The sequence below is a fragment of the Equus asinus genome, chromosome 20, assembly GCF_041296235.1.
Source record: "Equus asinus isolate D_3611 breed Donkey chromosome 20, EquAss-T2T_v2, whole genome shotgun sequence".
Lineage (NCBI taxonomy): Eukaryota > Metazoa > Chordata > Mammalia > Perissodactyla > Equidae > Equus > Equus asinus.
The window spans coordinates 34243196-34271144 of NC_091809.1; the positions used below are offsets into that span (position 1 = coordinate 34243196).

Sequence of the window (27949 nt, forward strand, 5' to 3'; positions counted from 1 at the left end):
TGAACCATGGCTATTTCAGGATGGGGCAGAGGGACAGGGCTGCAGGGGTGTGACAGGAGGGCCGGGAGATTCCAAGAACATTAAAAGCCTCACACCCAACCCTAAATGCATGGAACTCACTGCCCACTAACCCAGTCTAATCCAAATGACCTCATTAAGATCTCTCTTGCAAAGCTGCCGCGTCCTTAGGAGGGAAAGCCCCAGGACAGTTTGTGGACGAGCTGTGGAAGAGAGGCCTGTGCCATTGTTTGTTGACATTACCGCAGGATCCTTCAAGCTTAGTGCCTGTCTTCGAACACCGCAATGGAAATATTGTCAATGCCAGAAACCAGGCTATGGGAACGAAATAAAATCTCTCTAGGGCCAGCCCAGTCGACAGGTGGAGAAAAGCAGTTTTAATAATCAAACCTCAAACTGTCATGATAGATTTCATTAATGATTTTATTTTTTAAATGACACTAAATAATTTAAGATGCACTGAAGTAAAAAATATTATTACGAAAAGAAGCTTGTGGCTTCTAATCCAGAAATGGAACTAGAGATTCCTACAGCTGTTTCAGAGAAGCTGTATTTAAAAGGCATACAGGCCTCGCTGTGACCTCTCTCAAGTCATGTAATTATTCTGGGCTTTGGTGTTCTTTCCAGGAAAAAAATCAGAGTGGACTATAGATTCTTACCTGCTTTAACCCTCTGTGCCTTTGCCTGGCTCTACAAATTACTTCAAAAAGTTTTTAACGTCTACTTTTTAAGTTGAAAAATAGTAAAAATAAAAATTTCTTTTCTAGTCTACAAATAAACAAGAGTGGGGCAAAGACCATCTTACCCATATAACCAATATTTTTTGTTTTTTGCTCTGGATGACAAAAGCTTATTTAATGTTTAATTTAGAGATGAAAATATTTTATATTCTAATTTAAATTATTTAGCATTTTCAAACATTTAATTAAAATACTTATAAAACTTTTACTGTAAATTGGGCAGACTTATTTTCCAGTGATTTTTTACAATAAATGTTTTGATTTGTTTAGAAAATAAAATACACAAATCATAGTCAACTCTGGAAAAAATTAACCCCAAAAGCAATTAAAAATAAACCTATTTAATATGTAGTACATGTTCCAAAATAAAAACTACCATTTATCTGTGCAAGGCATAGATATATTTTCATTAAACTGTAAGACCATCCTTTTCATAGAAAAACTATTTAAATGAGTCCTTCTAATGACTGGTTTTTAAAAAAGGAATTTAACAAGAATGTTCAAAGCAGCAATATCTATAATAAAAATCGGAAACATCCAGAAAGTCTATCAACAGAAAGTGTAATATATTGTGTTATATTTATACACTGGATACTATACAGCAATGAAACACTGAGTGAACCACAGCTACCCAGAACATAGATGGATCTTGGAAATGCAATACTACGTGAAAACACAAGTCACAAAAAGTGCATGCAGGGTGAGTACATTTATATAGAGTTCAAAAATGGGCACAGCTAAATATATGATTTAGGGATGCAAACACATGGTAAAGCTAGAGAGAAGCAGGGTACAGAGAACTGAGATCCTGGGCTACCTCTAATGGGGGAGAAGAAGTGGGCAGAGTCAGGGAGGGGCAGTGGGCATCTCTGAAGAAATGTTCTTTTTCTTAAACTGAGTGGTGGGTGCACAGGTGTTTACTGTATTGCGATTCTTTGTATCCTACATATATTTTATAAATATTTTTAGCTACCAACATTTGATCTTTAAAATATTAACAATATGATAAAGTTTATTTAAACCCTACCCATTCTGGAACAGTACCTAAGGCAGTAAAGCATAACGGACGAAATATTGAACTGCATCCATCATTAACTCACTTTACAAATTTGCACACTAACACATTCTAGGGACTTCAGCTATGGAAGCACTTCACTGCTCCTTGGGAAAAAATATGTCCTAATCATTCAAGGGGTAGTTTTACAGCCTAGAAATACAGAACTAGGTAAGGAAAATCAAATGAGTCATAACAAAAGAAAATTAGAAAAAAATTTTAAATATTGCCAGAGATCTACTCTGTACCCAGGACCACAGGTTTAAAAACAAGAAATTCTCAGGAATCTCAGCCCCAAATTAGGCAACAGAGTTGCCTCTGTGTGACAAGGTCTGGATTTCTCTTCTGCTCCTCCACCCATATGTTTTGAGTAGGCTTTTTTTTTTTCTATGTTACCATTGTCGAAATCAGAGATTATTCTTTAATGTAGTTAATCTCTATATGACCTAGAATGTTATTTCCGTCTCCTCTCCTCTTCCGTACCATCCCCTCCAGGGGGCCTCTCTCCTCTCCCATCTGCTTCCTCAGTCTGTTGAATGAGAAGAATAATAGCATCTCACATGACTGAGGAATTAGATAAGTTAATTCACGTAAGCAATTCAGAGCAGTGCCTGGTATGCAGTAAGTATTACATAAGTGTTTGCGATTATATTTATTTTTGTTTTTATATTTATTTTACTATTCTTGGCATTTTGTGAACTTCATCTCCGATTAAGAAAATCAGATGTAGCATGTACCACATACACTTCTCTTTGAGGTAGAATTTTATCTAGCAACATCAGTAATTTCTTCCTCTGAAGTTAATCTCCCTTCCACTTGGGCACACACCTCTCCAAGCCCATTTTAGTGTGAAGGGCTAAACCCAAAGGGTTCTCAGCCTAGTGGCAAACCCAACAATGGATAGAAGTTATAGCCAATGAACTCGACCTCTCCCACTTCCTAATGCCTTCATAAGCTCAAAGGCTGCCTGGGACACTTGAAGCCTCACCCTAATAACCCAAGCACCTAAATGAAAAAAAGAGAGCAACTGAGGCACTGAGTGAACGATGCTTCATCCTTCCTGAAAGGTCTGGTAGCTCGACCCTGAATAGCTGAAAATTCCAGCAGGTACATATAGACATGACCCTGAAGGGCTGAAAATTCCAGCAGGTACATATAGATGTGCATTTCCACAGCAGAATGTATGACTGCAATTAAGTGCTTTACCCTCTATGCAAACCCTTCTGGGTGGGGCTGTGTAATGTGACTAACTTTTATTTTTATTACTATTATTTCAAGGGATGGGCAACAAATTAAAGTCAAGTAAGAAGCATATAAAATATCACCCAAACCTCAAACTGAAAAATGTCAGTAATTTTGATACTCCCAGCCTCTCATAAATTGTCATCCTTGGATTTCCTCTGGGAAAACCAATGAGGGTTGGAACAGCAAAGTAAAGTCCCCAAAATTCAGTTGAATCCCAATCATGTTATTATAAACATATATCAGGTTATTATACATATATATATATTGGTGAGGAAGATCGTCTGTGCCAATCTTCCTCTACTTAGTATGTGGGATGCCACCAAAGCATGGCTTGATGAACAGTGTGTACATCCATGCCCGGGATCTGAAACCATGAACTTTGGGCTGCCAACGTGGAGTGCATGAACTTAACCAAAACACCACCTGGCCGGCCCCCTATTGTAAATATTTTTGATCCTTCTCTTAGTGCAGAAAAATCTTGTGTTAATTCTAGACAGGTTTAGAAATTTATCCAAGAGCCTGATCTCAATTTAAGAGCGTCCTTGCAAAATTCCCCACTAACCCCCCACTTTCAGGCCTTTCACACATCACACGATGACAGCAGAACCCTGGTCTGTGATGAATCAAAGGTGGTATTTTTGCGGCCTAGAATGACATCATATGTTGTGGATCAGCAATAACCTTATTTCACAACCTGCTTCCAAGACTCTAGTTCAAGGGTTTGCACACTTTTCCTATAAATGGCCAGAGAGTAAGTATTTTAGGTTTTGTGGGCCATACTGTCTCTGTTGAAACTAGTCACCTCTGCTGTTGAAGCACGAAAGTCACGAAAGACAGCATGTGATCAAACAGCATGGCTGCGCTCCAATAAACCTAAGGACACCAGTAGCTGGACTGCATATAATTTTCACATGTCAAGAAATATTATTCTTCTTTTGATTTCTTTTCTCCCATTTACAAGTGTAAAACCCATTCTTAGCTCATGGCAGTAGAAAAACAGGTGGTAGGCCCAATTTGGCCTGCCTCTGGTCTAGCTGTCTAGAAAAACACAGCAATATATGTAATTCCCCTGATACGACACAGCTTCCCTCACATTGTCTTTGCATGTTCACCTTATTTTATCTTTTCAAAGCATTAAATTAATATTCCTTGAGTAATCACTCTTCCCCAACACACTGGGGAGGTAGGTCTGTTTTCTCAATAGCAGAAACTGAGGCACTGAAATGTCACAGAACGAGTCAGTGGAGGGCCCAAGAGAGAGGTTTTCTGACAGGATTTCCAATTTGAACTCTGCTCCACACTGCCTCCTGACATCAAGCGCAGGCAAGGTCCTGCATGAATACCATCACTGTGCTTTAACAATAATGATCTCTTGCGACCCAACATGATGAAATTCTTTAATGCGTCATTAATACATATGATAATTAGGCAACTGGGCAGGCCATTGCCCAATCAGAAGTTATCGACTGCTGTCAGTTATGAGGAACGCCTCTGATTATAAGCACGTACTCACAGGGCAATTTCCAAAATGAAATATTCCATTCTCATTTTTAAATTTGCTTTCCTAATGGGACAACAAATGCCGAACAAGCATGTAAGGACCCACACTTCAGTCGAATAACTTGTGTCCTTACCCTGACTCTTCTTCCCAACTCGCCAGTGCTCCTTCCCCGTCGCCACGTCCCCCTCATTCCTGCCTACTCCCCCTCCTACAGGAATATAACATGTGCACCTTGCTTCTCTCAATTCATTGGTTGGACAGAATATTCTCAAAAAGCTGCCAAAGATCCATATCTTCAACTGAGTCCTACTTCAACAATAGTTCTGAGGAACCCAGGCGACCAAGTCAATCCTCTCTACACCAATCAGCACAGCTCCACAGCAGCCACGATGACCCAACCACACGCCCTGCCCCACCTGCTTCCACCTGGCCCTCACCCACCGAACTCGGATAACATCACTAGAGATTGCTAGCAAGAACCTTCATTACCAATGGTGGGACAGAGGTACCACCCTGTTCACTGGGGCTTCCTGCTCACCAGGGAAGGGGACGACTCATCAAGAGAATTTTCCTCACACTGTGGAGGGGATTCCCCAATTAAAGTATTTCATCAGCAGATACTTGACTTCCTAAGACACCAGTGACTGCTGAAACACAATTCCAGGAAACATTCATGCAGAACTCCTGTCCACGCAGCCCCTTCTTCACGATGGGCATCAGCACCACTGAGAACGCAACTGTGAATGAGCCCCACCAGCAATCTAACAGCTGTTAAACGGGCTTCATCAGCAACTCCCTCTGAATCACAGACCCAATAATATCCTAGGACGATGATTGTCCCCCAAACAAATAATTGTCCCACACTCCCAACAAGAAAAGGTTTCCATTGAATTATTTTTCTCTCTCAGTACTCTGAAATAAGAGAATAAGAATATTCTCTTTCTAAAAAAAAGATTATTCTTAACTCTACTCTTCAAAGAAGAAAAGAAATTAAACTTGTTGAGAAATTCTACCACTTTTCTAAAACAGTTCCTGAGATACACAGCTGCATGATGAGACATTTCCTAGGGGTAATTAATCCTGTGCAACTCTTGTAAAAAATAAATAAACAAAGCACATTTTGTGATGCTGTAGCACTGACCTGTTTGTGTCACTCATTTATAAATTTACAAAATTCTGAATTCACATTAAAAAACAGAAAGGTGGGGGCAATGAAACACACCAATTCATGAAGACTTGAACTTAAACAGCTCCCAGACCACCCAGGTTGCAAGAGGCCTTACGAGGCAGCTAGTCCAATGACATAACCCACGGCACGCCCCAGAGAGAAGTGGTTTTTTAAAGTTACTTAATTTTTCTTGAGTTTAATTCACCAAGAATAATGATCTTTCTCTAAAGAGCTGTGCTTCAGTCAACCCAGATGAGGTTATTATTATAAGATAATTATTTTTAATAGAAGCTATCAATTACTGAGCACTTACGTGCCAGGAACCATGCTAAGAGCTTTATAAACATTATCTCATTTAACCTCCATGACTAACCCTATTAGGTAGTCATTATTATCTTCCTTTTATAGATGAGGAAATTGAGTGTCACAGAGGTTAAATGACTTGCCTAAGGTCACACAGACAATAGAATGCAAATAAACCCAGGATTATCTGACTCAAAATCCATACACTAGGATCTCTCCACTAAATGGCTCCATATATTTGTCATAGGGCGTAAATTACATCAATCTCATATTTAAGCTATCTACACTTTAGTGGTTCCCAAACTTGACTTCTCATTATAATCATTATAATTGCTTTTTAAACACAGAGATTCTCAGAACCCAGCCCAGCCCGACTAGATATAATGTGAAAAAAATTACTCTCTTATTCTTTCGTTTAAGTGATGCCAAACAAATGGCTAACTTTTTTTCACTAAACTTAATAATATTTCATGAAAAATATTCCAAGTTTTAACTCTCACGGCAATTGACTGACACTGAGTTATTAAGCATTTTCTCTCTGGTTCACAATAATAAATGAATGAATGAATGAATGGGAATTCCGTCCTTGACTCCCATAGAAAAGCTTTATTCTGAGAACCACAGGTCATGGAACTACCTGACCAAAGAAGCCTTGGGAATGTCACACAGTTAAGGACCCTGACATCCAGAGGCAATGAGACGAATTCAGCGTCGCACAGCTAGAGGCAGCAGGTCCACAGTTTCCCAGCTACCTCACTTCCTCCAAAGACAGCACAGCCCCTTAGGATTGGTCTGGAATCATTCAGAAACCCAAACAGCACAGGAAACGACAGACGGACCAGCACACATTAAAGGATTATAAATATGTGTAAAGGAGGAATAGGTTCAGAATAAATTCCTACTGAGCTGGCATATTCACTGGACCTTGCTTTAGATACAGCATGGAGCCTGCATGGAAAGGGACAGATTCGACTTCTCGTCTACACACTTTCATATGACTATATATAGTACGGATCTTCATGTTGAAAGAGACAGACCTGAGTTCCAGTCTCAACTCTGCCACTTATTCATATGATTTTGTTGCTATTTCTTAACCTCCCTGAGTTTCACTTTCCTCACCTGAAAAGCAGTGATAATAATAAGTATTTCATATAGGGTCTCCATTTAGTTTAAATGCCTTAATGCAGACAAGTATCTTGTGCCTGGCACAGTTACCATTTATAAGTATTGTTATTTCTATTTTGCAGCTCTTGAAAAAGTGAAACACATTGTTTATGCAGCTAATTGTTCTAACTGCCAAGGCTCAATGTCCCAGTAAAAAAAACAAACACCAACAATCAGCACTCCAATAGGACGTTTCCCTATGCTGTGCTCTAAACTGCGGATTGAAACATGCTTCCAAGATACACAGCTGTCTAACGTGCTAAGAGCAATAATGAGTTGCCATGATATCCAGGGATAACAAAATTAACAACATCCTCCCAAAAAATCTCCCCTCGGGTGATTTACCAAATACTTCAGTAAAATTTTCAGTCCTGAAAAAGAAAGGACTTGAATGGGAACTTCATTAAAATATATTCCCCTCTCTCCCTCAGTGAAACTTGCTAAAAGTTACCATAAATATCCTAAACCCTCACTTGTCTTTTCCCAAAGAGAAGATCCAACGGGGATCCGTCAGATTTGTTGCCAGTGAACAGACTGTCACAGGTCGCAGGAGCAAGTCCTTCTGCGTTTTATCTTACTTATACAGTTGCACAACAGCTCTTCAGAACGTCTTTCTTGATGATGTTTCCTCCATTCACAGCCTCGAGCATAGCTGGTCCATTTTATGAGGAGTCAGATTTCACCGAAGAGATCCAGGAGGCCGACACAGTAAGACACAAGCGAAAGTTTCCGCCCGTGTGATTCACCCCAGCCAGCTCGTGCATCTCTCTGGGAAGATAAGACGCAGAAGGAGTTGCTCCTGCAACCTGTGACAGTGTGCTCACTGGCAACAAATCTGATAGAGCCACCGTCCTTTCAGTCATGTCCACTTGGCCACAATCCTCTAGATGTGGTCATTAATTCCTGCTGACTGTGGCTGCACTGCCAAGCACCAAAGAAGTACAACACTCGCTCTAGATGGTCTGGGTGGGCGTGGGCCCTAGGCGGCTCTGATGTATTCCCTTCTCTGCTCGTGTACGCATTCAGGCAGACAGGTGTGCTCTAGGAGGGGAAAGGCTCCAGCAAACTTGACGGTACAAACTAAGGAGCACTTTCTTTCCGAAGGGACACAGAAAGACAGAGCTCCCAGAGGGCTACATTTTTGTCAAAATGTCTTAAAGCAATATTTCTAAATCGGAACTATGTTGCAAAGAAAAAAAAAGTCTTGGCTGTAAAGAGAGGCTGAACAAAGCATCTGCCACCCCAGTTGTCATTGTAGAATCACGTGGTCCAGGTTAACTGCTCCAAACCACAGGATGACCATTTATTATCCCACACAGACAGCTCTCTGTGCGGTCACTATGGTAACGGTTCCATCCCTCCCTAACAATCCTGATAACACACATCCAATAAAGTTTAAAATCAAATCATGGTTACAGAATATAAAGAGAACTCAGCCAGCTTAGATGCCAATATCAACATTCTTCTTCCCTGCGAAGAAGCTACATTTTAACATTTTTAGATTCTTTGGTATTCACAGCTGCTCCTAGACAATTTTTTTAAGTTAAATTGTCAATAACAATGGATCACTGGTCAAAGGCCGCGGGTGATACAGCACCTCAGCAAATGCAGATGAAAGCAAGATGCAATCAAGGGCAATTTATTGTGATGTTAAAATTCGTTAAGAAGGGAAAAAAACCTAATGACTCTTGCTTGTATGATTATTGACGTATATTTGGAAAAACAAACAAACACACACTTCACCAGCAATTCCTTCTAGCTCAGACACTGTTTACTCATGCGCCAAAGCATTACTTGGGAGAAGAGCAGTCATCTTGGTGATAAATAATATCCCCACCCAGCCAGGGAGGGATGTGTGGGCCAAGAGCCAATCTCAGAAGGCACAGTATTGTTTTAGTGTGAGTTGTACACGTGTCTAATTATAAAGTGTTCTTACTTCCCCACTGTGAGACTGTGTACAAGCAGCTCTGTATTTAAAAGCTTCTGTTTTGGATAGGAAAGCTATTAAGAAAGCCATCAAAAGTTCCACAAGATTAAGAGTTTAATAGATACGTGGGGTCTCCCATACTATCATTTCTCAATGTTTATATTACAAAAAATTTCAAACATACAGAAAAGTACAAAGAATAATGTAACGAACAACTGTGAACCCATGACCAAGCTTTGTCAGCTCTTAATGCTTGGCCATATTTACATCAGGATTTTTCTTTCCCTTAATAAATGAATTATTACACAGGAAAATAAACACCTGTGGGTAGCCGTCCCCATCCCATGCCCTTTCCTCCTTAAACAATATATAGTATTAGTTTGCATGTTTTCAAGCATTTACATAAATGGTATCAGACTATAAGTATCAATCTACAACTTGATACTTATATTTCTAAAACCTTTTATAATTCTAAAACTATATTTCTAAAAACCATATCAATACAAGTAGATTTGGCTCATTTCTTTTCATCACCACATCGAATTTCATTGCATGAATATAGCACATATGATTTTATCTTTTTTCCTTCTGAAAGGCAGTTAGATTGTTTTAGATCTTTCGCTATCATAACACAGAAATGAGCATTCTTATACGTGTCCTTTTTGCACATATAAAATGACTTCTCAAGGCACAAACACAGAGCTGGAAGCACTGAGGTGCAGGGTACGTGCGTATCTGCAGCTTGACTGGTGTTGCCACACGGCTCTCCAAGGTAACTGCGTCAAATACTCCTCCCACCATCAGTGTGTGAGAATGTCTGTTGCTCCACATCCTTGTCATCAATCAACCCTCCTCTGCCATTCTTTCACTTTTGTCTATCTGATGGGTGTGAAATGGTTATCTCATTTTAATTTGCATTTTCCCGATTACCAGTGAGGCAGGACATCCCTTCAGGTTTAGTGGCCATCTAGATCTTCATTTCTATGAACTGCCAGTTTTTCTACTTGCCTTTTTCCTCATTGCTTTGTAAGAGATCTTTATATAGTCTGTGACTTTGGGAGAGTTACTTAACTTCTCAGCTTCCCATCAGTAAAGCAGAGCTAATAATACCTGTCTCTTTAGGGATGATTCAAAGCTGATCATAAAGACTTAGACCAGAGCCTATTACACGGTAGGCACTCAAAAAAATAGTCACTCTTTCTATTATTGTTAGGTATAAGAATAAGAAATTTCAGGGTGTAAAGTATTTCTAGCATTTCTGCCAAATTTGTAGCTCCCTTTGGGATAAGCATGCAGGTTTCAGGTTGAGGAGTCTCAGCAACTCTCCTTGGCCAGGCTATTTCCCCACAATACAGAGACATAATATTCAGACTCCATTGTTTTAAGCTACCATGAGGAAAAGTGGAAAACTGATTCCCCTAGATATTGCTTAAACAAAACATTGAAGATGCACTTCCTTCAATCCACAGGTGGCTGTCACCTTGTCTGTGAAATGACCAAGATCCTGAATTTCAACAATGGTTAAGTTACAGAGTGAAAAGAACTGCAGGGAGCGGGAGGTGGATGGTGGAGATGGCAGGTGCGTCAGCATTAGGGCGCTGGCGGGCGTTCCTGCGAGGGAAGCAGAGCCATGACTTTGCGAGATTCCACCAGGCCCAAGACCATTCCATTTCCCCACATGTCATAAGCGATCCTTGAGTAAGAAAAGCAAAATGACAATCATCAAACCACTTTTCACACACAGAAGTTGTTTTTCTTAATAATGGCCAAAAGTCCACTGACACCACCCAAGTGAAGCCAATCCTATTTCATGTACACTGTGAAAATACTTATCTACCCCCAGTATCCAGAAGAACACACTCCCAAGGACATGTTGGTAAGCTAGAGAGATGCAACAAAAAGGAACCGCATAAGCTTCTCTACTTGGACCCTTAACATATTTGGTCTGGTGTTGAGATCCTCCCAGATCGGCTTCTATTCAGTTGCATCCTAACCTTTTCTTGGAGAAAGCCCATGGTCATCTTTATGAACTCTGCCAGTGGAGTCAGAAAACATATATAGCTGTCCCCCAGGCCTATCAAGTAGTCCTGCCTCAGCTTCAACTGGTGACTGGCAGGGTCCCTTTTCAGATGTACTTGTATATCATCTAACATTCAGAATTATCTCCCTCCATATTTAATTTCAACTGGCACAAAAGAAACCAGAGATTAGCCTTAGCAACTAAAGAAAGACGCCCTCTATCCTCCTGACTTCTTCAGAGCAATAATGTATAAGAGTCGACTCCAGCCCAAATACAATTAAACCATCTTCTGATGTGTATCGGGGTGCACAGCATTCTTCCCTAAATGTGTGCCAAGTTTCCACTTTCAAGAAGTTAAACTGCCATATAAAAATGCCGCGGTGATGATGAGTAATTAGACGCTGTAATGGAAAATTAACTGTGTTTTTATTTAGAGCATTAATTTTAACAAGACATTTCTTTTTCTAACTGTTATTAAACTGCAATAAAAATAAATGGAATCCTGAGGGTTTGCAAAGGTTTTCTGGGTAAAAAAACAAACAAACAAACAACAACCCTGTCTTCCTGGAACCATTGTATTTATTTTGTTAATACCACCAACTTTGCACAAGGTCCTGATCTGAACCCCACTATTAATACGTTCTAATGCCAATTCTAATCTTGTCGTCCATGCTGTGGAGGAGGAAACAACCTTTCCACCCTCACAGGTAGCTAAAACAGAAGCAGGTCCCGGCCAGGCAGGACAGAGGGGCTTCACCACACATGGAGAGTTTTCCCCTGAATATCCTCAGTCTTCTCTTCTTGTTTTCTCTTTGTCCTGCTGCTTCCAAGAGAAGTGTGCCGCTGGCAGCAGGGCCGCTCGCGACAGTTCTGTGAGCGCCCGTGGGCTCCAGGAAGCTCTCAGTTAGAAGAAGGCCAACCCGGCCGTGGGTGTGGGGTTCACCTCTGGTGCCACACGAAAAACACCAGCTCCACGAGACAGGAAGGTAAAGAAGTATTCCCCAAAAGAGAACGTAAAACGAGGCTTGATTCTAAACATCTCATCCAAATCCTCTCAGCCCTCTAACCGTATTCCAGATAAGAGTTTGTCAACAGACTTAGCTACAGGGCCCAATTTAACGTCACTCTGGAGCAGGACAAGGCGCGGGTATGGCGGGGCAGGCACCACAACCCACACAAGTTCACAGGCTTCATACAAACGGGGAGCCTGGGACCATGTGACCCACCTAGCATTCATCTCTGTGCCTCTTCCTCCCTGAGCTCAAAAGAAAGTGTGAATAACAGCTAAAAATGCTTCTGGCTTACATTTATTCAGTCCTCCACAGTGAATGCTAAGTGCTGGGCAGGGCCAGGCTCTGGGTCTCTTCCCTTAAGGGGCCCCAGCATGTGTCCAAGTAAAAGCAGCGTTTTCACTCTCTGTGCCCTGACCGCAGACGTTCAGAAGGCACCTTTGTTCTGCCCACAGCCACGCTGAGGGCCACCGGGCTACGTACAAGCTGAATCGAGCGGCTTTGAGAGTTTCAAAGAAACCCACTCTTTTTCTTTTTCCCTATTCTTTCCTTCTTTTCATTTTAATCTCTCTTTACAATTTAAACAACACGTTACAGTCCTTGCTGCTTTTCATATGGATTCCTGGGATATATTAAACTCAACCATCTTTTCACTTAGATTCCTGAGGTGTGTTAAAATGAGCAACTTCATACCATCCAAGCTTGTATCGCAAATTCAGTTTTCAATCCACGGGTACAAGCGACAAGGACACTAGCATATCTGTAGGAAACTGGCTTCATAAAAGAGTTCCTATATATACAATTTCATTTGAGTTGTACTTAGGGAGGTGAACATGACAATTTTGCTGGTTTTACACCCTTTGTGTGGATTTTGAAGAGAAAACTCCGTACGGTGAGCAAAAGTATCAAGTTGTCACAGTGTTCCGCATCCCAATTCCAAAGTGCCTGTCGTGGGCTCCAGCGAACGACAAAGACAGGCTTGTGAGTGGTTCTACAGTTTAGAGAAATTTTTTAAATATCCCAACTGTTAGTCAAGATTCAGAATAAACTTAAAAATAATAGACACAATAACAATGCCATCACCAAGCAAGTGTAAATATTTGTTGAATGAAATTATTGAATGAAATGATGCTGAAGATTATAGACACTTGGAGAGGCACTTTAACTTGTGAACTAAATTTCTAGTCATTTTCTCATTTACTGTTAGAAAAATCAGAGCCAGAGAAGAAACTACTAATGAACTATTCACTCGTTAAAACTGACTCCTAGGGAATCCCTCAGCCTCTCTATTTACCAAAGGAGTTATACAGTTTAAGAGGCGATGAGACAACAGCTGGGGACCCCAAAAGAGCTCAGCTCCAAACATATTTTAATCCTAGCTGAGTCCCGTATCCTGTGCATCCCTCGATGTATTTACCCTTTGAATGGGAACAGAAGCTGTTATGAGTAATTGTAACAAAAGCCTATTTGCCTCTGGCAGAAATACAAATGCTTGTTGATAACGATCATTTTCCCAAACCCCAGTTTACATTTCTCCTTCAACATTCCAGGCCCAACTCCGAGGTTCCTAAGATCCTACAGGTTTCAGGCTCCCACAAAAGACCTTGCGAGCCGAGATTGGAACTCCCTGGAGCCCACTCCATGCAGCGGCAGCCGGCTCCCTGACTCCCAAAGAAGCCACTATATAGGTCCACACCTCGTTCCATTTGTCACTGGGAGGATGCCCAATCTTTGTGATAAAAATGAACCCAAGGACACCACCCCAAAGAACTAGTTTCTTGTGGACCCACCAAAGGATAAAATGTTCTCAATGCCACCTCCTAAGATAAACATCCTTCTCCAAATGCCCCTTTTAATTGCCTGGTTGATTATCCCTTGGGTGTGACTATACACTTGTCTCCCAGGTGTGCAACCCAGTTGGAAAAGTCCTCCTGAGTTCTGAGCACCCTCACAAGAAGGACAGTGGTGTAGAGCGTGGACTGAAACTATGTTCAGGCACTGACGTGACTCGAGCACTTAGCAAAAAAGGGATCTTCTACTTGGGGGGAGTCGTCTATAATCTCTGTGCTCCCTTCCAGCTCTGTATCTCAACAGTCAGCTCTGGAAGACTGGCCACCGAAGGTCACCAAGAGATTCGGCAGAACCACTCTGCCAGAGAAGGGGAGAGGAACCAGACTACAGGTTTTAGTGGAGTAAATAAAAGGCGAGTGCTGGCCACAGGCTGTAAAATGTCCAAATATCTACAATCGCCTTCCCTACGTGTATGTGCAAGGCCCGGGTGATTCCAGGTTGTAATTAATTACCCCAGGTTAGGTAAATTGTTACATCCTTGTTTTTGTGAAGCAAGTTACTCATTTTTTCCAAATACCTCTCAAATTTAGAAACTGCCTGTTTCTAAAGATCAAATTGAAAGAAAGATCCTTCAAAAATGACCGTGCCGATACATCTGCAATTTATTCTGTCCTGAGAAGCCAGGTTTTTCAAGTGACTCTTCTACCAAGAAACATTAATCGCAACCAGAAAAATAAAACAATGCACTTGAGAGGCAAATGGTATTTACGATACCATAAACTGTGCTGTATTTCTGGCCCTCAATCACTGTCAATGTTCCAGTGTTTATGAGAGATTGTTACTGATTTCTAAATGGCAATATATTTCCATTCTGAATGAGGATTACTGTTCTCAGATTTTTAAAAAAGACCAACATGTTATTACTAAATTAATTCTAAGCATATTCCACATCTCATTAATGGTCTGAATAACAAAACTGTTTTCAAATGGAGGCTCTCTTCAGGGTTAGTTTTTTAAATTTTATTTTAAATTTAATGGCAAACATTCCTTTAGTTTGGCTTAAAAGGAAAGGATTCCCGTTCTCAATGTCTGTTACATAATGTAGGAGATCTATTGAGAAACAAATAAATTTAGACAGCTTTGTAGATTAAAAGTACTGCATTTATAATAAGAAAGGGCCTGTCAACATGAGCAATTGTTTTGAAGATGAGAATTCCATCAAGGTTAGAGTGTCTAATAATAAATTACTGCTCAGGTGATTATTTGCCTGATGAAAAATGTTTCCATTTCTCAGTTTACTTGAATACATGCTCTCCTGCCTGAGGAGATTTGGTATCACACATTGACACTGAGACTGCTAAATCTAAACAACATGGATACTTTAATTATGTAGAGGCTTTTTAAACGCCCTAGCTTTCTTTCCACCCCAATTTTACGTACTTACTGTGCAGCATGGTAACTTTTATCTTAGTTTTCATTATTTTACCTGACCAAGTTCACTTCTATTAGTTATTTAAATCTTAAAACTGCAAACCAAAGGACGAGAAAGCTCAGGAATTTTAGTTTCAATTTATGCCTTTCACTTGATTGGAACTTTTTATGCACTGGTTCCACCAAAAGTGCTAAATATTTATCTCTACCAGGCAAAAAATATCTATGTAGTTTCATTATGGATGCCAGCAACTTCTTGCTGGTTTTTAATTAATAAAAAAAATACTACGTTCACCCAATCCAAGATTTTTTATCTTGAACATAACTGTTAAAAACAACAAAAATGCTTTGAAAGTATGGTATTTGCAAAACCCTTGAGGAGTCACTAATGGGATTCCCATGATCTGATACGTGTAAGGTTTGAACTGTAACCGTAAACCCACTGAAGGCTTATGATCTGAAAGCAGGGACTATTGTAGCCAGTTTTTATGGGTTTAATTCCACTGGAAAATCCCACTTTCTATGTTTTAAATCTCAACTAAAGCAAAATCGCAACACATTTGCAAAAAAACAATCTCAAGAAAGCCAGCACTGGAACGATGGGGCAAGAAAACCATCGCCAAGAACCACGCCCTCCCACAAACCATCGATGAATTTCAAAAGCTCAAGATCAAGCAAGACTTCTAGTTTGTGACATATGTGCAATTCACCGTTAACACTCACACAACTACATATGAATGATGTTATTTTCCTCTGATTTATTTCCCACACAAGGTTCAATTAAACACTGAACTTACTCAGCCTCGACTGATGACTGGATCACTGTTTTCTGAGGCTATTTATTACTCTTTTTCCAGTATGTTTTCTTCTATGATCCAATTCTGTGACTGCTCAAAGCCAGGAGAAGCGGCCTCAAATCAGTCAAAGCAGGGCAAAAGGCACTAGAACTTCTGCCAGCACTCCTCTGCACCTGTGCGTTCAGGAGAAGTTGTTCTCTTCTGTCCAGGGAACCTCCAAGTAGGCAATGTCTGAGCAGGGTGCATTGAGATTTGTGATTAAAGGGGATCTTCTCTTTTTCCTCAAAGGGATTCGAATTATTGTAGCAAATACTTACTTACGCTCAAAACAAGATTCAGCCTGCCTCCCCTTTCCAATATAAATGCAGACTACTCATCCGAGGTCTACACATAGACACAACTAAACGTAAAATATCAATGTTAAGGATATCGATCTTGTTTCTAAAACTTCTTGTTTGTTTCTTGTTTTGTATATTTCTTGGTTTTTAAAATTCAGTATTACGAGTCTTGTTACGAGCGAGCAGGCCTAATTCCACCTTATAGACAAAACTTATTTTACAAAGGTGCAACTGAATACAGTATATTTATAACCAAATACATGTAGAAACATCTTGGTTTTTTAAAAGAACTTTACTGTATGTGTTTACATACATATTCACTGATTGTCCTATAGGGACTATCAACAGAACCAACAGAAAATACAGGATTCCAAGCATCGTGCACGTGCACTAGAAGCTTTTGGCCTGAATGTTCCAAAAATGTCTTTCAAAGATACTGCCTAGCGTCTATACAGAAACTGAAATATAGTGATGTACACCTGAAATTTACACAATGTTGTAAGCCAATATGACCTCAATAAAAAGTTTAAAAAAAAACACTGCTAGTTCTTCACTTTATTTTTTCGATGTAAGTATAATTAAATTAATTTACTTCATGCCACCCATGCAACAAACATAACCTCAAAGGTTCTTTTGGTTTGGAAATACTAAATGTCTCCTTTAGTTGAAAGCATAGTCAATAACTTTTTTGATAAAAATTGCCTCAACTTCTATTTTTGCTATACCTACATTTTGATAAATCCTTAGAATGCCAGGACACTTTGAAATTTGTAGCTTCTCTTAATATAGTCAACGTTTAAAAAATATCTTTGGATTTATTTTCTGCATAAACCTAGGGTTTTTTCAATATATTTATTAAGTGCACTTTATCTTTATTATTGGCCTCATCTCTTGTGGATAAAGGAAACCAGATTTGAGGAATGTTTTTATCACTGTTGTATTTTAGTCACTTAAAAAAAAAACGGGGGTTGACCTCCTCAGCTTGCACCACAAGGCGACGTATTCCAGAACTACTTCTCCAGAGGGAGAGCCTTCTAAGTAAAGTTCAGTGAATTCAGGAGTTTGTTGAGAGCTTTAGGATACTGATTTACTTATAAAATTCCCCGTGGAGCCCGGAGGAGGTCGGACAAGTTAACTCAAGGTGAGAAGCAACGCTACTTCCTGAAACAATGATTTAGGCGCTGGCCCTGGTCGTGTTTGAACTTTTGGACTGAACCACTTCGGCGCTGGGAAGGAGGAAGTGGTCTCCGGCGAGCAAGATCAGCAGGCGTTGCACCAGCGGCCCACTCTTAGGGGCTCGCCGCCTTCACTTCATTTCCACCCTTGCCTTGGACACCAAGCCTGGCCCTTCCCAGGTTGCAAACGCCTTTGCAATCCCGCTGCTGACGAATCTAGTCCCTTTGCATGGGCACAGGAAAAGAATCCCCGGGCCCCTTCCTCTCGCCCTCGGGTGCGAGGACAGAGGCGGTGAAACGCCCGAAACGGACGGGAAAGCCACTGCACCCCACTAATCCCTCGGTACAGGAATGCAGGGCGTCTTACCGGTACAGGAATGCAGGGGCTTGGGTCGCACGACCAGCGACGGGCACACGGAGTAGAGGGAAAGTTTCTCAAAGTAGTCACAGGTCTCCTTGGAGAGAATCTCGTCGATCATGAAAGTCTTGTAGCGCCGCCTGGCTGCTTTGAGCTGGCCGGGCGAGCTCAGCCTCAGCTCCGCGTGGCAGTGCATGGTGAGCCGGGGCGAGCGCCCGCCGGCCCGAGCGCGGCTGCGAGTGCCCGGCCGGCCGGGGCCGCAGGGGCTGGCGCCCGCGGGAGCCTCAGCCCGGCTCCTGGGCAGCCGGGGAGGCAGCGGGGCTCGGGAGGCGCGCGGAGGGGAGCGGACGCCGGGCGTGCCGGCCGCGCGTCTAGACCCACCCGCAGATCAGCATCTTCGCGGAGCCTTTTTGGGACAGCGCAGCTGTCAATCAGCGCGCGCTTCCTGCAGGGCCCTGTGCGGAGTCGCGCCTAGGGCCGGCCGCCGAGGGGCGTCGGCGCCCACCCCGCCCTGCCCGCCTGTGCAACCGGGGCGCGGACCTGCGCGCCTCGTGCCCGCCGCTCTCGCTCGCCTCGTCCCGCCTCTCAGTGTCTCGCGCTCCTCTGCCTGCCTCTCTATTTTAAGACACTCGCTTTGGCTTTCCTCCCCGCCCCCCTCCTGGGACAAGCTCCAGGTGTGTGTGCAGAGTGTGCGCGCTCCTGTGTGCGCGCGGTGCGGGGAGCGCGCACCGCCCCCGCCTGCGGGCCAGGTCCTGGCGGACGGCTGCTCCGGGCCGCGTCCCCAGCGCACCTCCTTCATGCGGGTGTTGCCATTGCCGCGCCTCACTCCCGCCGCCGGCAACCTGGCAGGCGGGCACGTCCAGGTCTCCTACTAGAGAGAAGTCGAGTCCTCGCCGAGGCCCCCAAGACTGCGAACCACAGAGCCGGCGCCCTCCCAGGACAGTGAGCCTTTCTCCTTCCCCGCGTGGACCCCCAAGGGCCGTCTCCCGAGCCCCACGGCCTCCCGTCTCGTCCCCTGCGAGCCGAGCCCGCCCGCTCCGAGCATGGGGCGTTTGCGCCGAGCTTGCAAACTTGACTGCAGCACGGAGATCCCAAACCGTAAATGACCCTTTCCTTGTCCGTTATCCCAATAATAAACTGGTTTTTTTTTTTTGAAAAAAGTAATCAACAAAAGTGTGCGTTCTTTTTTATCTTTAAACTCTGTTCATAAACTTTTTCGTCGCCAGAAGGGCCAGCGCAGCGCAATCCAAGGTGCCAGTGGGCCCTCGGGCAGTCGGTCCCCTTCGCGGCTGCTCCCAGCGCCGGAGACTCCCGGCAGCGCGGCTTTCGTTCTCCGAGTCCTTCCCGACACGTAGGATTTGGGGAACCACGAAGGCACGTGTTTATTAGGTGATTTGCCTTCCTCCTTCTGGGCTCCTAACCTCCGAGCCTATTCCACTCAATATCTGCACCAACTTTTGTTTTCAACTGGAATTGGTGGACGAGGGGTACCCCCAGGCAGCCTCTGCTCCCGGGGCGGCTCGCGGTGCCTGCGTCCTGCCACAGCGCCCCGCGGTCGGCAGAAATCGCCCCGTGGCGCCGGTTTCCCACGATTTTGTCTCCGAATTCGTGTACATGGGGCCGGAAGGAAAATGCACGATAGGGAGGTTGAGAACTATAGACGCGGATTTCTCCGAGACCGATTTTGGGGCTGGCGACATCTCGCTCAAAATCTGGAAGCCTCCTGGAGTCGCGGCGGGATTGCTGCGGAGCCGCTTGCCCAGGAGCCTGAGTCGCGCGGAAGCAAGTCGACGCGTGCGCCTGGGCCGGGGGTTCAGCTCAGAGGGAAGGGGCACACCTGGAGAACTAATAATTAGGCACTTAGAGAAAATAGGCAGTAATAACCGAATCTGAGCCCAGTATTAGACATGGCCCCCAATGCATCTTGGAGGATCTTCATTACCGAAGGGTTTGTGTGTGCTCTGGCTCCCCTCTCCTCCCGTCCTCTCCTTTTAGCATTGTTTTCATTTATTCTCCTTCTCCATGCAGTGGCAGCTCGGGGGCCCGCGAGAACTGCGGCTGGATGACCCGGGCGCGCCCCCGCCTCTGGTGAACGGCCCCGGCGGTCTGTCCGCTGTCCCGCGCGGGCCGGAGGACCGCGCCAGTCTCGGCCGCAGCACGGCCGCCCGGCGCCTCGACCCAGGGCTTCTCCCGGGCGTGGGCGACGAGCCTGTTCCGCGCAGCAAGCCGGGGACGGGTCCCAGGGGCGCAGTGTTCGCGCCAAGGACAATCTTGGGTGGGGAGTCATATTTTTCCCCTGGCAAGTGCGGAGCTATTGGTAGCCGCCGAGAAACGGAGTGTTTGGCGGCATTCGAGAATGGCGCGATGTGGGCGCGACTCCACGGGCAGCGCGGACTTCGAGGCGTTCTCGAGCGCTTGCGGCCCAGAGCCTGAGCGACAGCCTCTCCGTTACACCGGGCGACCCTGAGTGTTACCCTTTTGGACTCTGTCAGGCCTTGCCGTGCTCTCACAAAATGCGCGCGCTCTCGGTCACTATTCGGGGCCCTGTCTTTGCTCTGCCCTCCTTTTCCTCAACCTCTTTTCTCCTCCTCCAGTCTTATTTTCTCCTCTCAGGCTTCCCAGTCCTTTCCCCGCCACTAACTCCTTTCCTCTTCTCCCTCCCATCTCTCCCTTCCCCCCACTGTTCCCGGCCCTTTCGGCCTCCTCTCCTCTGTCGAACTTCCCCCCTTCTCTTTTTTCTCTCTTCTGTCCTCCCTTTTCTTCTCCCCATATTCCATCCGAGTTTCTCTTTTTCTTTCTTCCCTTCTCTTTCTTTCCTTCTTTCTCCTCCTTCCCTCTCTACAGACCCGCTCTGGAGCCGCGCTCTTGTGCCCCCGTGTCGCGGCGCTGCCACACAGAAAGCTGCAGGCAGCTCACAGGCGGGGACAGCGCCAAAGCCCCAGCCGCCCGGCCGGAATCGGCCTCGCCTCTGCGCGCAGCGCCCTGCAGCCCCCTCACTCCTCACTCCTGCCGGCTTTCATTCGACCACATACAAAATTCGCTCAGACTCTTCTGCAGACTGTCCTTTGATTTGAAGTCTGCAGTGTTTTAAATAGCTAAAGAAGTAAAAAAACAGTTCGATTAAACTCCTTGGATTTTCCATCTTTACTATTTTCTACTACAGAGGCAGGAAGTCTCAGAGAGGGTCTGAGGGCCGGAGTCCCCAGGTGTAGTGAAGAGAGAGATTCCGGATCTTGGAGTCTGGGGCCTTGAGTTCTCTGTTGCTTATAAACAAAGCTGAGCCTCGGGTTTTTCATTTGTAAATAGTCATCAGAATACCAACTTCACAAGGTTGGCCTTTCATAATCCATGCCTTTACACAAGCTGTTCCCTTTGTGGGAATGCCCTCCACACCCTGTCCCCTCCCTCCTTCTCTGCCTGAAAAACTAGTTCAAGACCCACCTCAAATGTCACCTCCTCTCTGCAGTTTCCCCACTCCCCAAGGCTGTCCTCCGCGGCTCTTCTACCTGGATCTTAGGGGTTCCTTTACTGTGCTGTTGTCTTTTGCATGTTTATTTCACCCACTGGACAATGAACTGATGGCCCTGTGTGTTATTATTCAGCTAGTGTCACCAATACCAGTATATTAGTAGGTTCTGAGTAAATGCATCATGAATAAATGAATGCGTGACAGTTGGGATAATTATATAATCTGTGTGAAAGATGCAAGCCCATGGTGGGACTTCAACTCTTAACTATTCGTACTGAATTTGTCTTTCTCCTTGAATGAGTCAGTCTCTCCCTCTCTCCTTCCTCCATGCTTTATTTTTTAGCAGTGACATTAGCCCACTTCCCATTTTGCTTGTCGTCCTCTTTTCACTCTCTTTCTCTTGCTCTCAGGCTGTTAAGGGCTTCTGTGGGAGGAAGCACACCCCAGCTGTCAATCAAGAAGTAAGACTTTGGTCAGGAGTAGTCAGGGGTTTAGTTTCCAATATTAATGAAGTGCCTGGAACAGCAAACATCTGCCAAAGAGACTCAAACCTTTTCCAGCTGCTGGAGACCCACACACACTTGCCAGCCTCCTGTGACTGTAGCCAGTCAGTGTCTGCCTTTTCCTGGGAGGAACACTCCCCGAGAGGGACAAACTCATCTGCACTGAGCTGCCTTAGGAGGGCATGGAAAGGGAGAAAAATTCACACCCTCCAGGAAGCCTCAGGAGATCAGTGCACCTCCCCACGTGTCACACCCCCCCTCCCCCCCCCAACTAGGACCTCATTCCTGGGGATAGGGCCTGGCCAGAAAGACAGGGACAAGAACACTTTTGCAAAGTTAGGAGGCTCTGACAACCAGAAGCCAAAGAATCCCTCTTTCCTGTTTCAGCTCACGTCCAGTGTCTCCACTCAACCAGAACTCATGACATTTAATAGAACAAAATGGTTTTTAAAAAATCCTAGGGTGACATTCAAATTGCACCTAAGATCAAACCCTAGATGAACTCAGCTTGATTTTTAGTTTAACTCTCCTTTTATAATCTTGGGCTTTGTGTCGATGTAGATATACAGAAGAAGTCAGGACAGAAGTCTTGTAAGTCCCTTCATTCATTCCCAAACATCTTTTCCACCAAGAAAGGAGGGGGGAAGAAAAGCCCTTCCTACATTCTAGTAAAGTGTATTTAATAACTTGCATTTCAGTCGCTAAGTTTTGAAATAGTTTCAGACATGTAAAAGCAAAGTATGGAAAGCCTTGTAAGTTAATATTCCCCTGGGCCCCAGGGCCATGCCAAAACTGCTGTCTGTGGAGCCCAGCATGGCAGCCTCACGTCACAAGAAGTTGTGCAGGGAGGTCAACTTATTTTTAATGATGATATTAATTTACAAAAACTGCTCTCATACGTTGTAAAGCATCTTTTTAAAAGAGGGCACAAATGCAACCCACTTGACAAATAGGCTTGGAAAGGTCTGAATAGGTCCTTCCATCCTTTCTCAAAACATCTTTCTGGAGGAAAAGTTTAAACTGCAAAGAAATTAGACAATGGCTGTATCGACAGAGCGCCGGACATTTACATGAGGAGTGAAACTGCAGTAAATCATCCAAATGTTTCCAAATTTTCAGAAGCTTGGTATACAGATTAAAACCGTTTATTTTATTGATTGCATCCCTCTTCTAAAGGTGCTGCCCTGACGTCAAACAGCTCTTTTCTGCCAAGAGCTTGTGTGGCTCAGTTATCCCGACTGACATAGCCAGGAAAATAAAATTTAATCAGTTCTAGCTTTGTCAAAATGTTGTGAAAATAGATATGGAAGTTTGGAGCATCATTGGTTTTGAGATTCTTTTTTCTGTATGATATCCCACCATGAATGAGAAAGCTGCAATAAGAGAAAAGAATCACTTGCAAATACACAGTGGAGCGGTGCCCTGGCTGTCAGGGGTAACTGGAAAGAACCTTGAATCAGGCAAACCTGGGTTCCATTCCCAGCCCATTCACTCAGTAATTTCGCTGACCGCTGGTCTTTAACCATAACATGTGGGCGGTGATGGCCAACTCAGAGGTGTGCTGGAGGATTCCATGGAGCATTGCGTGCACGGCACCAACCCATGAAATGCCAGTCTTCCCACCGCCTTTGCTTTGACTTCAATAAAATAAGCAATTCACTCTCAAAAATCATCACAAAATAAAACTGCATTTTAAAAAGCACCAGAGCTTCTTCTGTTTTATGTGTGTTTGGAGTTGGTTTTTGCTCAATGTTCACAGCCCAGGATCAACGAAGAACTAAGGAGTGGGAGGAGCAGGCGTAGAAGTGCTGGGCTGTCGTTAACTAAAGGAAATGGCCGTGGCCACCAAGAGTCCCTAAGTGCTACTTAACATCTGGCACCTAGAGCCACAGACTCAGCACATCTGCAGGTGTCAATCATTCTAACCAGCACTTCCAAAGAGACTAGCTCATTTATAGTTGTTATGTTTTTTTGTCTGCAAAAAAAAAACCCCACCATGATCCTGCACCCACTGGGTGACTTCTCATCCAAATCATCACATTGAATATTTTTATTCTCTCCTTTGCCTCAGGCAGCCCTTGGTTAGGTTTCATGTGAATTCTCTGCAATCTTCCCTAATACAGGGCCAGTCAGCCACCCAGTAAGGCAGGATTTCAAAGAGAACAAGCGGTCAGTCGGTCATTCGCATCGCCTGTTATCAAGGACAAGCAGGTTCCTGTGTCAGCCAGCGCAGGGAAAGACTTGTGGAGCCAGTCTGCCTTCTGAACACATGAAGGAAAAACAACACTCGCAGAGAACTTTGAATGATTAAAGAAATTTGCTGGCGTAATTGTTGGTATGCTAATACAGAGTAATATTTACCAAGAGCACTGGGTACAGTATGCCAATCAGAGAGCATACTGGACTCTGCTCTCCAGGTTCTTAAGAAAAAGGAAGTTTGCACAAACTCCAGGACACAGGCATTAATCACCTACTTTGGTCTAAGTGTAGGGTGTGTGTGTGTGTGTTTGTGCGTGTGCACGTGTGCGCCTGGGCCCACACTCTGTAAACTCTTGTTTTTTTTAGGGGAGTGAAGAGGTGGTAGGAAAAGGGAATGGAAAACAAGGTAAAGGAGAGGCGTGTGAAAATCTTCCTTACTAGACAAATTCAAGAGAAATCCTGAATCTTAGAGGGGGAAAAAGAAAACGGAGCTAAGTGAGTCATCCAGCCCAGAGTCTCACGTTTGTACCATCTTTCCATCCCATGCTCAGCTGAGGGCAGCAGGCTGTCATGCATGGACAGAAATGTAGACTGTTTCCTTTTCTAAGAAATAAACCACAATTTGAAGTATTTCTCATGGTGATAGGCTTTTAAGAGAAACTTGACTTCTGTGAGCTATTTATAATGAATATTTTTATCATCAAGAGAGATTACAACACAGCAAATGTGCTCAGAGCGAAATGGAGAATCAAAAGATAACATGGAAAATCCTGGTATTAAGCATTCTTATATGAAATACTCAAAAACTTAGGAAAAATGGCAAATAAAATTTCTGGATAGAGTCAAATGAAATTTTGCTTAAATTTTTTCATCTGGGGATTTTTACGCAGAAAAATCTTTCATTTCACTTTGAGCAGACAGCCTCAAGCACAATTTTTATAGACTCTAATGCCAGAGCTTTTCCTTGCTTACTTTCAAAAGTTGCAGGGATACTCAGCTCTAAATAGGCTATATGTTACCAAAGTAAATGAATGAGACGGTGCCAATCTCTACGCATTTCAATTACACAAGCAGCCCGCCCTTTTAAATGGGATTTGAAGTCATCACAGAACAGAGAATCCCTAATTCTACTGCCAGTCCACATCCTGATACGTCTACTTAAGTCAATTATTGAGTCTCTTAGATTATGTCTACATAAGCTGCCAAAACATCTGGTCATTTCAATCAGTTCAATAAAACATACTGCCAAGCCAGGGGGGGAAATTAGTCAAATTAGTCATTTAAATAGGCAGAACAGTCGGTTGTTTTCTCAGAGTAGACAGTAAGTGGATATAGCTCAAAAGGTTTTAGTTTTCTCTTTTGAAATCAGAATACAGTTCATAGTTCTGAAGGAGGCTGTGATTTTTATCAGTTAATGTTTGGGAGGTGTTCTGACAGATCTTCATTCAAAAATGTCATGGGTATGAAGATGACTTAGCCACATCTCTGAGACAATTCTGTGCTCATTTGAATTCTATGTTCTCAAGGTTGGGACCAAGCCAGAATTAAGCCAGACAGGTGTTTGCTAAACATCGAAAAATAAAAGTAGCAGTACTGGAAATCACAGAGCGCGTTTATTTCCCCAGAACTTAATGGCATTCCTGTGTGCATGTGTCCTCCCTGTAAGGAAGCCTGACACATGGTTTGAATTACCAAATATAGGCGAATACAGCTTTTCATCTGAACTGTTCTTGCGCAAAATGCTTGTCTATAAAGTCAAAACAATATAATCCTTTTATTTCTCCTGTCTCTTATATGGTGGCTTCAATGGATATTTGCAATTTCAAATCATTATCTATATGGATCACGTAGAGACAGCCCCAAGGAGAAACAAATGTTCAGAAAAGGGGAGGGAGGGTTTCAGGATCCCAGTCCAACATTCTACTCATATTACCCCATTTTCCTTTCACATTAACGTTCTCACTCATGGACTAAAAATCCTTTGCTCTGAAACATTCTATAAAACGCTTTGGTTCAGAAACCTGTATTGGAACGCAAGCTCTTACTTGAATAAATGCACTGGAAGAGGAAAACATTTTTATAGTCATTTGAGGCAACATTAGTACAGGTAACCTACACATGTCTAATTTTATAAGGCTTTGTTCTCTGTGCATAGATTTGAAGTTTTTTTTTTTTTTTAAAGCCTTAGATAGTAAGACATATTGTTGCAACTGAATAATATAAGCTTTCTATTAAGGTCTGAGATGATGACTCACCCTCCTACTGAATAATTCCAGAGTACGTGATCTCTTAGGCCGATGTCTGTGTGTAACTTGTTAAACGTCTATAGCTTTATTGTTAAGGGTTAATTGTTAATGAATTAGTAAAAAAGTCTGTCTCCTTTAGATGGGAAAATAGCTGTTTACTTCAAGGATGGAGAAATTAAAAGAAATCCAGTTTTCTAGGGAGGAGGAAGATAATTGTTGAAAGAGAGTTTTGTTTAAAACTTCAGTATGAGGAGACTCTTGCTTTATGAAAAACTAGAAATTATAACTAATAGCTCAACCAGGCTAAGGGTAAAATCTGGGATACAGTAAAGGAATAATGTTCACATGGCCAAGAGGGAGGGTTTTAGTTTTGACACGGGAGATTGGAAGCTGGGAGGACCAAGACTTTCTGGAGAATTAGGCAGAAGGACTCTGGACTGAGAATAGCATAAACAAGGCGATCAGATAGGGAGGTGGAGGGTAAATCATAATTGACTTCTGGTAGAAAGAACTAGAATCTGTTTTCCATCTGTTAGGACTAGTTATGCAGAATCTATACCTTCATTTATCCAGTGTAATTTTAGAAAAGTATGTTTTTCAGCCCTGAAGACAATGGTTTGGAGACCAGAAAGGGGGGGGGTGTGGGGAGGGTGTTGAAGAGACGAAAGAGAGGGGGTATCATTGAACAGAACAAGCAGATAGGTTCCTGAGAACCTCAAAATGATAACATGCTTGAAGAAAAGTGCTCAACCTCAAATTCAAACTTTAACATACACATACATGCACATACAAACACACACAAGCTAAATATCCTGCTAGTAGGTTACTGTCCTGACGACAAACGAAGGAGTGATTTACAAGGTAATATTTTGGAATACAGAGAGACCCAAACAAAGAGCCTAAATCAGTCACACACTGTTTGTGGGAATATAACAGTAGGATGTTTCTGGAGGGCAGTTTGGCACCACGTCTCAGACGCAAAGTCGATCCAGCAATCCCAATCTAGGAATTCAAACTAAGGTTATGGTTCTCAGACATGACTGTGTACATAATCTCCTGGAAGAGCTTGTCTAAAACTCCCAATTCCTACGTCTCTTCCCCTAGAGATTAGTAGGTGTGAGAACTGACCTTTTTAAACGAGCAGCCCTCTTGATTTTGCTACTGTTTAACAAACAGGTGCTAAAGAGAGAATAATAAAGTGGAAAAAGCTGTAAGCAGAAGGAAATATGTTAGTTGTAAGATTCCTTAAAATTTCAGAAAATTGGAAAATCTGTTATTTCACCTCTCTGAACCTCAGTTCTCTTATTTTTACATTAAAAGTACATGCCCATGCCATTGTTGTGAGATTAAACTAAGATTCACCTAAACGGCCTAGCCAATGCCTGACACATTGTTAAAGAGTAATTACCAGTGAGCTATGATTACTGCAGCGTTGGGGGCGGGGGGGGGGGGGGGGGGGGGGGGGGGAAGGGGGAAGCATTTAAATGACAGA

General features: G+C 43.3%; 1 protein-coding gene across 1 annotated transcript in view; it reads right to left on the reverse strand.

Annotated features, from left to right (window-relative positions):
* The window catches only part of BARX2 (BARX homeobox 2), a 68890-nt gene extending 50469 nt beyond the window's left edge, over positions 1-18421 (reverse strand). The window contains exon 1 of the mRNA XM_014864066.3: positions 18050-18421. Coding sequence (XP_014719552.1) covers positions 18050-18236 — 187 coding nt within the window. The 5' untranslated portion in view covers positions 18237-18421. The remainder of the gene's footprint in view (positions 1-18049) is intronic.
* Between the last annotated feature and the right edge of the window lie 9528 nt (positions 18422-27949).